This window comes from Drosophila subpulchrella, chromosome 3L (genome assembly GCF_014743375.2).
Source record: "Drosophila subpulchrella strain 33 F10 #4 breed RU33 chromosome 3L, RU_Dsub_v1.1 Primary Assembly, whole genome shotgun sequence".
Taxonomy (NCBI): domain Eukaryota; kingdom Metazoa; phylum Arthropoda; class Insecta; order Diptera; family Drosophilidae; genus Drosophila; species Drosophila subpulchrella.
This window is the reverse complement of record NC_050612.1, coordinates 4,428,101-4,441,111: the sequence shown is the minus strand read 5'-3', so window position 1 is coordinate 4,441,111 and position 13,011 is coordinate 4,428,101. Positions and strand designations below refer to the sequence as shown.

At 43.3% G+C, this 13,011-nt stretch overlaps 2 protein-coding genes across 2 annotated transcripts; both read left to right on the top strand.

The window, feature by feature from the left end:
• Positions 1 to 1,943: 1,943 nt before the first annotated feature.
• LOC119555030 (organic cation transporter protein-like) lies at positions 1,944 to 4,714 on the top strand. The gene is made up of 6 exons (XM_037866175.1): positions 1,944 to 2,329; positions 2,388 to 2,622; positions 3,144 to 3,247; positions 3,309 to 4,078; positions 4,261 to 4,442; positions 4,505 to 4,714. Exons 1-6 carry the CDS (start codon positions 2,088 to 2,090, stop codon positions 4,712 to 4,714), a joined length of 1,743 nt encoding a protein of 580 aa, XP_037722103.1. The 5' UTR covers positions 1,944 to 2,087.
• A 3,525-nt stretch (positions 4,715 to 8,239) lies between these two features.
• On the top strand, positions 8,240 to 9,508 carry LOC119555021. The gene is made up of 3 exons (XM_037866165.1): positions 8,240 to 8,518; positions 8,760 to 8,909; positions 9,467 to 9,508. Exons 1-3 carry the CDS (start codon positions 8,240 to 8,242, stop codon positions 9,506 to 9,508), a joined length of 471 nt encoding a protein of 156 aa, XP_037722093.1.
• Positions 9,509 to 13,011: the final 3,503 nt, after the last annotated feature.

Below are 13,011 nucleotides of genomic sequence, written 5' to 3'. Positions count from 1 at the left end.
TTTCTCGGTGACTTTAATTGCTGTTATTTCTTTTTGTTTAATAAAGGCTGGGCACGATTTGTCTGTTGGGCTGTGGTTGTGTTCGTCGTTTACGTCGTTTCTGCAATTGATGCAGAATTTGTTGTTGGAGCATTCCTCTTTGTCGGTAGTATGGTCAACAGATGAGCAATTGGAGCATAATTTTGGGCTTTTGCATGCTTTTGTTATGTGTCCCAGTCTGTGACAGTTGCGGCATTTAAGGGGCAAGGGGATGTAGGGTCGCACCTTAACACTCTCGTAGCCAATTTTCAAAGTAGGTGGTAGGCTTGTTGTTGCGAAGGTGAATTTAATAAGGCCGGTTTCAGTTGGTTTGTTATCAGTAAACTTCAGGATTTTTTCTACTTTTGTTACTTTTTGAAATGAGAGCTCTCGTAGAATTTAGTCTTCCTGGATGCCACGCAAGTCGTTTGAATAAACTATTCCTTGGGTGGAGTTAAGACTGCTGTGTTCGGATACTGTTACCGGAAAATCATGAAATGCTTTTAGATTTAATAATCTCTGTGCTTGATATAATCCCTTCGTTTTAATTAGCAGTGTTCCAGCTCGAGTTTTTTGGCAAGATATTACTTCGCTTCCACAGGTGAAATCTATCACTTTCTTTATAACAAACGGTGACACTTTTTCAAAACTGTTTTCATCGGATCTAGTTATAACAATAAATTTTGGTTCATAAAAAGGTATCTCGTTGCACTGTGTGCGGTAATTTAAGTCCGGCGGTCGAAGCATTGCAGCTGCTTCGGGCTGGCTGCGGCCCTCCGTGGTCTAATGTTGATGCAACGGTTTCTGTGCAGAAATTGTTTTTGGTTTTTTTTTTGATTTTGTTTTTTGAAAAAGAGCTTGGGTATTGCGATCACTTGCTCTGCGATGACAAAAGTACGTCTAATCTCCTCGGAGTCAAACCATCGACTGTAAAAAAAAAAAAAAAGTAAAAAAAAAAAAAAAAAGTAAAAAAAAAAAAATAAAAAAAATCGTCTGCGTGGTAATACTACTGCATACATACGTCGTGAGGTGACTAATTTTGGATACACTTTCCTAAATATGTATATATTCATCTAATCCTACGTAGATTATTTGTTATTGGGAATTGATTTTCGATCAAGTGGCCTAACAAAATAAATATTTGTTCAGCTCAAGTACTTATCTAATTTGCAATCGGGGCCTATCAGCTGTATGACCAGCAGTTCGGCGAGATATTACCAATTTATGGGAGCCTTTCAGTGGGGCCAGCGCCATACATCCATCAAGCAATTTCAATTAGAGCGCGCCAATAACTCACTGGCTCCCATTTATTGTGGCTTCATCGGAACTTATCATTGATTTATCAATCTGCTCGGCAGCCCAAGCGATCGAATGCCAGCCCGCCTGTCGACTTGTGTATACTGTTTCCGCACTTAATCATCTTATAGTCGGGTAAAGTAAATCAAGTGTAAAGGCAAACAGAGGTCTCAGACACATGCGCCAAAGTCAATGACATCGGGCAAATAGGGTAAGATAAGGCGCCGCGGGCCAGGTCGGGCCACTTGTTGACCCAGTAAAGCAATCAGTTAACAGGCGGTAACAGCTGTTGGTCACCCACAACCAGACGGCCTGTCTCGCCGTCTGATAGATAAACAATAGCAGCGAAACCAGTTCGATTGATATAAACGGTATGGTGCTAACCCATTCAGAACTAAACGGATTAGGATGGTAATGTTCGAGGTACTCCCATCGTCGGGGAGTGCAAATAGTTTTCGGATTGGATTGGGGCCTGATAAGACCGCGATAAGAAGGGAAGAATCCGTGGCATGGAGAAAAGCAGACGGAATAAAAATAGAAACGCGCGAGAGAGCGGTAATCGGAAATAGATATGGGAGCGCCGAATCAAAACACAGCAGAGCGCTCCCAACCCGACCAGTTGATGTGGTTGAATCAGTCAATGAGTGGCACTGCTCCCAGCGAGTCGCTCCAGAGCGTCTATAAATAAAGCTGCCGAAGCAGAAAGATCGCGGCCGCGAGTTATAAAACACCGATTAGAAGTGCATTTCACCACGTGCCTGGCGGACCCTTCAATGACCAGCCAGAAGGAGGGAAACGGCAGCTCTCCGAGCGATGCCAAGAGAAATGGACATGCGGACACGGAGGCGGCGACGGCTGGCGGAGATGACGACAACTCACTGGACGCAATTCTGGTGCGGATCGGCCAATTCGGGCGCTATCAGATCATCAACTATGTTCTGCTCTGCATTCCCATGCTCTTCAACGCGTTCTTCTCCATCTCCTATGTTTTCACGGCGAGCACAGTGGTCCACAGGTAAGCAAACCATCCGAGAAATAGCGTAGCCAATACTATGACTTTCGACTTGCCTCAGGTGCAACGTCCCCCAGTGCGATAGTCTCAGCACTGTGTACGAGGAAGACTGGCTGAACTTTACCATCCCCTACAAGAACTCCGCCTTGGATGCCTGCCATCGCTACGCGGTCAACGAGACTCTGATCACTGATCCATCTTCAAGTTACTGCGACAAGGACTATTTTACCAATGTATCGGAGGGCTGCGGACATGACTTTAAGTTCAGGGACGAGGAAAAGACTATATCAACTGAGGTGGGTATTCGCTGATAAGGGAGTAATTAAAAGGCTGGAAAGTCTTGATAGGAAATTAAGAAGGCACTCTTGCGAGCCGAAAGTAAGCAGTGCTGAGTTAATCAGTAAAAAGTTTTAATGCTGATTTTAATGCGTGGTTGTTCAAATTACTTGCTATTAATTGAGAGCCCTAATTGCATTTTTCTATATTATGGTTATATTTTAATGGGCTTGTTGAAATCGTTTAGCTGGACAATAAATATAATGCCCATAGGTTAGAGATTAATTACCAGTAATTCCTTTTAAGCACGTAATATAAATAAACGTGCAAGCATTTGTAAGCTTAGGAATGAAAAATGTAATTTAGTTCCTTGACCAAAACATTACACAAAGATTGTTTCGTCTCCATAGTGCTATTTATTAGTACCATGTACTCAATACCTAAAAAAAATTGTAGGTTCTTATTTAAATGAATTAACCAATGAAATTACAAGAAATTATAGAAAGTTTGCCAACAAAATATTCATTTTATACCCAAACAGTTCGGAATATACTGTAATGACGAGTGGAAGCTTTCCATGGTGGGCACCATAAACAATGTGGGCCAGTTTGTCGGCATACCTCTTGGAGGATTCTTCGCAGATAGGTAAGTAGTTCCTGACTTGCCCAGAGTTGAACCAATCCAATTGCCTCTACTTATACCCCAGGTTCGGTCGCCGCACCATGCTTGCTGTAGCCGGCTCCCTGAGCGCCGTAATGGGCGTGATTCGTTCGCTGTCGAGCAACTACTCCATGTTCCTGGTGTTCGAATTCCTGGACATGGCCGTGGGCAGCACCCTCTTCCCCACCGCCTTCCTGCTGGCCATCGAACTGGTGGGTCCCAAGCGGCGAGTGGCAGCGGCCACGATTATCACCATCTTCTACGCTCTCGGGGAGGCCTTCCTCGGGTTCCTGGCTTCCCACGTGCAACACTGGCGCTGGCTGCTCCGAGTGCTCTACGCCCCCGCCGTGCTCCAGATCCTGTTTCTGTGGATCCTGCCGGAGAGTGTTCGGTGGCTGCTGAGCCAGGGCGCCGAGGAGAAGGCCGCCAACGTCCTGCGGCGGGCCGCACGGATCAACAAGCGATCGTTGCCCGAGGAGCAGGTGGAGGAGCTGTTGGCCTCCAACCGACAGAAGCTCAGCCAGGCCAACGAGAGCCAGTACCCGATCATGAGGGCCGTGCGCTTCTTTTCCCTGCGGATCGCCAATTGTTGCCTTTGCTGGTTCACCCACACGCTGATCGCCCTGGGACTTAGCCTCAACTCGGTTAACCTGGGCGGCAACAAGTACACCAACTTTATGCTGAACGGCTTCATCCAGATTCCGGGCCTGCTGCTGCCCTTGGTCATCATGGATCGCGTTGGCAGGCGCTACTCGCTCTGCGCCTCAATGCTGCTCTGCGCCATCTGCATGGGCGCCTCTGCGGGTGTGCCAGAAGGTAACACTCTCTAACTTATTAAATTGGTACAGTACCAACCTTTTATGTATGTTCTTTTAAAACAAGAGTGCTGAAAAGAAACAGACAACACTTCCATTTAAATTATTAGTCAGGGCACGCATCTTTCTCCTCCATAGGATACCATGGATTTCTTAATGCCTCTATAAATTCTCTTTTTTCAGATAACTACGCGGGTTCTCTGACCCTGTTCCTTATTGGAAAGCTGGCCATCACCTGCAGCTTCCAGATCCTGTACTTCTTTACGTCGGAGATCTTTCCCACCAACGTGCGGAACAGCCTTCTGTCCCTCTGCTCCATGGTGGGACGCATTGGCTCTATGTTGGCTCCGCAAACTCCTTTACTGGTATGAATGGATTCACCTATTTCACGGATAATCTCCTAACCCATGCCCCTTACCTCTTCCAGGCCAAATACTATGTCTATGCCCCGCAGATACTATTCGCTACCTTCGCTCTGATCAGCGGCTTCCTGACTCTAGCATTCCCCGAGACGGCGGACAAGGTGCTTCCCACGACCATGGAGGAGGCCCGAGACCTAAGCCTGGCCAAGCGCCGGGGTCAGGGGGTTGAGGGGGAAGAGCTGGGGGAGGGGACTGCACCCAAGGTCTCCCAATAATGATCTCGGGCCGGGAGATGAAAGGAGGCTAATAGAAGCCAAATATGAGTTAGTCTAAGTAAGAGCCCACGCATTTGTTGATTTTTAAAAGTGTTTTAGTTAGTTAGGGTTTGTTCGTACGATTTTGTCGTGCACGCACATCAAATTTTATCCGTGATATTTATTTGCTGCGCTGCCTGTCTAGCTTCTTTTAAACGTTTAACAAATTTGTATGTGTCATTATTTATTAATTAAGATTATACATACATAATTAATTAAACCGGTCCACTAATGGTAGGAAAGTATACATTTTTTCATGAATTTTTCTTGGAATATGTATTTTATTACCACTTATTTATGGCTATGTTTCGCAGGCACATTTACGTCAACGTCCTGTGTTTCCAGATTTTACTTCTGAATTTAAAGTTTTTAAATTGTTTATTTGAATGTGTCTGCATTGATTTGTGCACTTATATTATCTAGATATTTAATTAAAACAAAGAACGATTTTTCGGTATTTCAATTTTTTAATATGGGGGAATAAAAAAAACAGAAGAGAACGCTATAGTCGATGGCATAAACTATAAGATACCCGTTACTCAGCTAAGGGGCGTGCAAGGGAGATGGAGATATGCAAGGAGCAAAGCGACTGTTCCCAAGACTGCACATTTTATATGCGTTTTACTTTTTAAAAAATGGATATTGATAATCAAAACAAAATTGGATTTATACTTTTACAAAATATTAACAAATGTGCTACACGGATTTTAGCGTTATGGGCGTTATAGTGAAGGTGGCACCCTGATGAAATAAACTAGCGCTGCATAAGAAACTCTTAAATCTGCAAGCAAAATCACAACTTTCAAGTTCTAATAGTTTACGAGCTATCTGCGTTCATACGGACAGTCGGAAATGACTAGATCGACTCGGCTAGTGATCCTGATCAAGAATTTATATACTTTATGGGTTCGGGAACGCTTCCTTCTAGCTGTTACATACTTGCCGACGAGTCGTGTATACCTTTTACTCTACGAGTAACGGGTATAACAAGAAGCCGAGTTTTGTCTGTTGACAACATACAAAAGTTTTGATATCAACTTTTATGGCGAAATTGTATTATACGTTCCACTAAATAAATAAACCTTCTATATTTTTCATAATCGGCTCGGTTCAATACATTACGATTTTGATGATCACTAGCCGAGTCGATCTAGCCATGTCCGTCTGTTTGTCTGAGATCTCGGAAACTGTAAAAACCAGAAAGTTGGGATTAAGCAAACAGATTCAGTTCAAAACTGTTTTTCTTAAATCGAGGTGGTTTCGATGTTGAATAAGGAAGAACGCTATAGTCGTGTACCTCGACTATTAGATACCAGATATTAGATATCAGATTTTTTTTTCTTTGGTTGTCTCTTTGGGCTTCTTGCTTTCCCTGGGGATAGGCACAATAATACGTTAGGTCTACTTGATCTTAAACATTTAATCATTACGTATACTGATATATAGTCACATAAACAAATCCCACTATTCGTATACCCTCAATTGTAGCGTACACGTATTAGGCAGAGTGGGGCAAGGATAGTTAGATAAGTATTTTCACATTTTGCAACATTTCTCAAAGTCTTTGCAATATACTTCAAAATGGTGTTGGGAAAAGTTTAGCCAAAAGACCAGGTTCTCCAATGATACCACTTCAATGTGCTGACTCTTTATTTATAGTTGCTATGTTCAACCAATCTTTTTTTTACTATTATTACCCCACTCTCCCCTAAGCTTATGCTAGCCTAAGAATTAAGATAGGAGTCAGATCTTATAAAATAAAGCTCGGATCTGGCAGGATCTGAGTACATACAGCACAATTGGCCACACACGTTAAAGCTACTATCTCATTTGATGTCTGATTTAATTATTGAGTTTATAATAGGCGAGCCCAACAAGCTATATGACTTTTATAGAGGGTAAATGGCTTCTCTACACTTACGAAAACCTCGGAGGGGCTGGAGATCTGTAGCGTTCCAGTTCGGTACCATCTTTGCTGCTTTTGAAGATTCTGCGTTCTGCACGGATCTCATGATTGTTACTGGTGTTACTTTCTTGATCGTTATGTGGCGACCGGTTGCGCCCCTTGCGACCGCTGTCACCGCCTTTACCGCCTGCTCCCAATCCTCCATCGCTCACCCTGCTCCGCTTCGTCGGTGGTGACGTTGTGGGCCGCTCCAAGCATGCCGACCGGGATCCCGAGCGTGAGGACGTTCTGTCTCGATAGGGATCTACAATGATGTGCAAAATTATAAAATTAGTCAACTTTGAAATGATGTTGTCTATCTCCATATCAGTTTTTCTAAGCTTTAACTTTAATTCCTGTTCTGCCAAAATCGCCTCTTCTAATTTAATCTCAATCATTTTTTTTCTTTAAAAGAGTTTTTAACTGACTCATTCCATCCATGACTGAGGGCAAGTAGCTAGAACTAGATGAATAACTTAATTGCGTATCGATTAATTAGGTGTCCTTAACTATTTCAAATTGCCTATGATTGGGTACTGTATTGCGGAGTCAAATTTTGCATTTATCTCTTTAAAATTGTTGGGACCTTCTGCCCCTTTTTTTCTCCTATTTTTTATATTATCCATTCTCGTTCTTCTCTGTTCCGACACTTTTATAAAGCTGAAAAATGCAATATTTTTGAATCAAGGCGCCATGTGTTCTTGCTCTTCATGAAATGTTAAGATGCAACGTTTTCTAACAGAAATGTTAGGATGTCATGTTTTCTAACAGGCGGCAGAGCAATTTTCTCTTATTAATTATTATTATTATTTAAATAATATTCACTTCGTTCAACTACTTTCTTTTTGAGCCGATATCTCCAATCTTTTTCCCCTGCCACGGATGATCGCGACGATGACGGAAGCGCTGCGTGGATCCAATTGGATGCGGTTGCGGTGGGAAACTCGGAACGGGAAAGGCCTTCTGCTTCAGATTCGGAAAATCATTGTGTTTGGTGATAGTTAGCAACAAATTAGTAAATAAAATTGATCTCGCTAGCTGCTGTTTGAAAAAGCACCGTACATGCTTTTGCAGCTTCTTCGCGCTTCCATTTTCAATTTATGGTTGTGACTCCCACTCCTTTTTGGTGTTCCAGAAGGTAGTTTCAGGGGTATAATTAGCTCAAAGGACACATCATAGTGCTCAACAAGGCCGGATAAATTATTAAGTCGTTGACAAGCTACCTAACAACACAATTGTTAAATAAATAAGGGAATTAGCAAGAGGATCCTATTTACGTGCGATATTGAACCAGTTCCGAGTTCATATATCGAATAAGCATATCGACACCCGAAAAACGCACCCGTGGGACCGCGTGCTTTTCGTTTTTCTTTCGGGCTTATTCTCATATTCGGAGGGACATTTTTGGACACAGTTTTTGATTGCTCGCAAGAAAAAGGGCAAGTTTAGATTATTTTTAGTTATGCGGTTACTGATACTGTTGCAGTAGACCATAACCAAGACTTAAAATGTGTTAACGTTCTTTTAATTTGTATTTTTAGATGAATAAAGGACACCGAAGAAGAGGGCGGGGCGGCCGTGGAGGCAGAGGTGGCGGCAAAAGAGGCTGGAAAGATGGCACTGGCACAGCCTTCCGTGCTTCGACTGCCTTTCGCCAGTTCCGGCGGGCCTGGGCGATTGCCTTGGCCCGTCAGGCGGCGGCGGTGGAGCCTAACACTAGCAGGGAAGTGTTTGTGTCAAACGCCATGGCCGCAGTTCTTGATACAGAACGTATGGCGGAAATTTTAGAGGCGGCAGAGGTGGCCACCACCAATGCCCCGGTAATTAACCAATTCATAGCTTGGGCGATGGAGAACCCGGGGGAGTTGGCCAGAAGGTTGGGGGCCATTCAGGCACCCGACCTTCTAGCAGTTCTTACTGAGTTCTTTAAAAACCGCCAGTAATATATAACTTTATTGAAATAATCTTTAATCTTTAATTGAATATGTACTTTATAATAAACTAAGTTTCTCTGTTACTTAAAAGGTTTAATTATATCCTTTTCTTTGACAAATACCATAGGACGTTGGGAATAATAGAGATCAGGAGCCGGAGAGTGCGAACCGAATGGTCGCCAGCGCTTGCATAGCTATGTTAACATTCACAGGGACTCCGACGCAATTCATTCCACCGACAGCGCCAAGTGCTAGGCCTCATTCCCCAGCCAGCAGGGTGACAGACTCAAAGTTGGCCACGCTTTCTGCCAAATGTGGACAACAACAGAAACAACAACAAATGCCTGCAGCAGATTCCCACCGCCCAAACAAACCATTCCTGACGTCAAGACTGAGCTGGCCAAATTAAACAACACTTATGTTTACCAAAACACCTGGCCTGCGAACAATGTCTAGTTGGGCGCTATGACAGCCGTGAGCTTCGGCAAGGCAACGTGGTAACCTTCCACCGCGTGGACCGCATCTGGGGTCCAAAACAAAAGTATCGCGGATCTTTCAGGGAGAGCCCCATACTGGGACTGAAGCCGGCAAAGAGCAAGTACAGTACGACTCGGGCAAGAACTTGCAAGGAACTGTAGATTATTGTATTCTTAATTCCCTTACCTAGTTTGATATCTCTAAGTCCTTCAGTACTTTTGTGCGGGAGCTGGAGAGCAAAATATAGACTATTGGCCTTTTAAAAGAGAAAGACTTCAATTTGGAGCAGATATTATATTTATTTTATAACAAATTTGAATATCCTCCTCATAACTTTCCTTTTTTTCTTTTTTGCAGCAATACAACTATCTGGAGAAGGACATAGACAAGAGCCCCTAAATTCAAAATCTAGGACTTACTCGATTTCAGGGATTCTTCACCCACACCGCCTCCACCTTATTCATAGAAATCGAGGTCAAATCCGAGGTCAGCTGCAGACCCAAACCCATAGCGCGGATCTGGAGAAATGCTGCGCCATGGTACTGGTACTGTTAATATAGATCTTTAACGAGATGGATTCCACGCCAATCTTCAGGCGCTGGTGTCGCGAGGGCTCTGCGGTACGTGAGCGATGAACATCATTGGGACAATACCGTTGAGCAGAACGAAAGCAAGCGCTTTCGGACTAATCCGCTACTGGTGTGACTGTAGGTGGTGAAGGATTCAGTGTCCGATATAAGCCATTTCTACGAGCAGCATCACTGCATACGGCCATGGCTGAAGCGCAAGGAATTCAAACTGGTGGCTGGATCGGAACGGTATTTTCAGTTTGTGGACGACTGCCAGGTGCTGGTTGAACAAGAAGTACATTCTGTGCGCCAGCTGCCAGACGTCCTGTCGCCGTACTGATGGGAAAACAACAAGAATTAGGAAAGTGCCGTCCTCATGCAGGCCTAGCCCCGGGAAACTGATTCCAGGTAAGCAAAGCTCTACTCCTACTTAAAAAAAAACACTATACGAGGGTGTCACAGAAATCTTTTTGAACCAAAATTCATTTTAACTTGTCATATTAGTATTATTTCGACTCAGTCTGTTTTTATATTCACACAATGTTTTTTCTTTATTTTCGCTTAATTTGTAAATCTCGTAAATCGTTTTTTAGCTTCAAGCTAATTGTCTTTAATTTTTTGACTTTTGCTTGTCAGTATATGACCAAGAGTTCGATAAAATACCTAAGGATGGCTTTACTGTGTCAAGAACATGGCTCCAGTTCGCCAAACCAGTGTGCATATTTTACATATGTTTTCACAATGCATTTTAAAACAAGTAGCAACGAAGGAAATCAAGAAGCAGCAAAAATAATTAATACAAGGAAGAACGCTATAGTCGAGTACCTCGACTATCAGATACCCGTTACTCAGCTAAAGGGACCAAAGGAAAATGGAGATATGCAAGCAGCAAATGCGCCACCTACCGGCGGTAGACAGATTTAAGCGTTGTGGGCGTTAGAGTGGGCGTGGCAAAGTTTTTTTTAAATCAATAGATAGGTATTGACGAGACCAATATATTTCAGTTAAAATTTTGTATCTAGCATGAAAATTGTGGGCGCCACAGATTTGGGCGGTTTGTGGGCGTTAGAGTGGGCGTGGCATATTCGCGTAACAAACTTGAGCTGCGCTCAAGCCTAGGGAATCTAAATCTGAAATTCTCTATCTTTGATATTTTCTGAGATATCCGCGTTCATATTTACGATTTTTTGAAGTTTGTGGGTGGTTTGTGGGCGGTAAAGTGGGCGTGGCAAACTTTCTTTTAGGTCAATCGGTAGGTATTGATGAGAACAATACATTTCAGTTAAAATTTTTGTTCTAGCATCAAAACTGTAGGAGCCACAGTTTTGGGCGGTTTGTGGGCGTTAGAGTGTTCGTGGCACTCTGCTGAAACAAACTTGCGCTGCGCAGGAATCTCAGGAATCTGCATGCCTAATCCCAGTATTGTAGCTCTTATAGTTTCCGAGATCTCAGCGTTCATACGGACAGACGGACAGACGGACATGGCTAGATCGACTCGGCTAGTGATCCTGATCAAGAATATATATACTTTATGGGGTCGGAAACGCTTCCTTCTGCCTGTTACATACTTTCCGACGAATCTAGTATACCCTTTTACTCTACGAGTAACGGGTATAATTACTTTAGAAAGGATATTTGCCTGGTTGGGACAGTTATTAAACTCCTTTCTAAAAATACTCGCATGGAACATTGTGATCTCAAACAAAGCATTTGATGGAACCATCAAATGCTCCTTGCCATCCTGCTTAGTTGCTAGCAATTGTACTGATTCAGCGTCGCTTTTCATGACGTCTTCGCAATTGAGTCATTTTTGAGGATTTTAGGAAGTATGCTTCCTAGCATGTATCTCATTGCGTTTCTTTCGTCTAGATTTGCAAAAGAATATTCGCTTTCCACTGGATAGCGATAAAGACATGGTCGCAAAATTGGAACGTTTGAAAATAATGTTTCGCAATTTTTTTCCAGTTTTATTAGTTTAAAAACTGTCGGTCTTTCGTTGCCGAACATGTTTTTTTGCGAATAAAAACAAGAAAGGAAATTTACTTCGACAAGCCGAAGTTTGTATAGCCTTGCAGCTATAATTATTAAATTTAAAAATAAAAAAAATAATATTCCCAATAGTATAAGATAATATGTCAAAAAACACCGAAGCTATAATTTGTTTCATATTATTTTCCTACCAATTTTCCGATCGTTCCTATGGCAGCTATATGATATGATGATATGATAGAGTCGTTCGATTTTGATAAAATTTAGTTCGAAACTCAAAACTAATTAAAAAATTTTATTTGCAAGCGTAGGAGGTTATATGTTGAAAAACACCGAAGCTATAATTTGTTTCATATTATTTTTCCACAAATTTTCCGATAGTTCCTATGGCAGCAATATGATATAGTCGTCCTATTTTGATAACATTATATTCCAAATTCAGAACTATTTAAAAAATGTTATTTCCAAGAATATAATTTTTTTCCGATTATTCCTATGGGAGCTATAAGATATAGTTCTCCGATCCGGCTGGTTCCGACTTATAAATTAATCTTGTTGAAGGGCGCGGCCTGAGGTGGTCCTCGACGGCCGCACTGTCAAGGGTGGTCTTCTTCAATGAGCCCACACGTATGTGCGGGAGAAACAATATGTGACACGTGTGTGTGGCCAAGGGTGGTCCTCTTCAGCCACACTGGTGAAACGCTGGTCTTCTCGGAGATGCCCGCTTGTAGGCGCGGGGGAAGCGGTCGCTTCTGGGAGCGCCCGTTATAGTTGAGTGACGGCCAGCAGCTTGTGGTTGCCTCCCGTAGGTGCGGGGGGATGCGTTAGCACCCACGCGTGAGGGTAGGCCGCTGGAAGCTGCTGCTTGTAATTGCCTCCCGTAAACGCGGGAGGAATATGTTTGCCGCTGGTCGCACCTGCTGAAGCCCGCTCGGTAGTGCGGGGGAGGAGGGCCTTAACTTGGTTCTCGTATGTGGAGATCGGGGATCCCTCGCTGCAGTCAGAGCCGGATGGCTATACCTTCACAATTGCTGATTAGGTTGACTTACGTTGGGAGGTAACTGCCCCCTTCGCCTGCTGGCCTAGAGACTCAGTCAGTGTAAAATAATAAGAGATATTTAACGGCGGTTACCGGAGTTTTGCAATGCTATAGAACTTGTGTTCTTAATTCGTATAAAGCTTGAAGCGAACTAAACTTAAAGTTGACAAAAATGAAATTCATAGCGGCCACGCAAATATGCTGTGTTTGCCGGCTATGCACGAGCATCCGGCCAAATGCCGCGGCAGCGGTTTTGGCCGCCGCTGGGCTTCGGACATTCGGTCATCGCCTCCGTCCGGTTAGCT

What these genes read in the sequence shown, in the direction of transcription:
- LOC119555021 (XM_037866165.1), top strand. Translation starts at nt 8,240, where the DNA reads ATGAATAAAGGACACCGAAGAAGAGGGCGGGGCGGCCGTGGAGGCAGA. An exon ending in TGGCCACCACCAATGCCCCG is followed by an intron (nt 8,519 to 8,759) that starts GTAATTAACCAA and finishes CAAATACCATAG; the next exon opens with GACGTTGGGAATAATAGAGA. An exon ending in CTCATTCCCCAGCCAGCAGG is followed by an intron (nt 8,910 to 9,466) that starts GTGACAGACTCA and finishes TCTTTTTTGCAG; the next exon opens with CAATACAACTATCTGGAGAA.
- LOC119555030 (XM_037866175.1), top strand. Translation starts at nt 2,088, where the DNA reads ATGACCAGCCAGAAGGAGGGAAACGGCAGCTCTCCGAGCGATGCCAAG. An exon ending in GGAGGATTCTTCGCAGATAG is followed by an intron (nt 3,248 to 3,308) that starts GTAAGTAGTTCC and finishes CTTATACCCCAG; the next exon opens with GTTCGGTCGCCGCACCATGC. An exon ending in CTCTGCGGGTGTGCCAGAAG is followed by an intron (nt 4,079 to 4,260) that starts GTAACACTCTCT and finishes CTCTTTTTTCAG; the next exon opens with ATAACTACGCGGGTTCTCTG.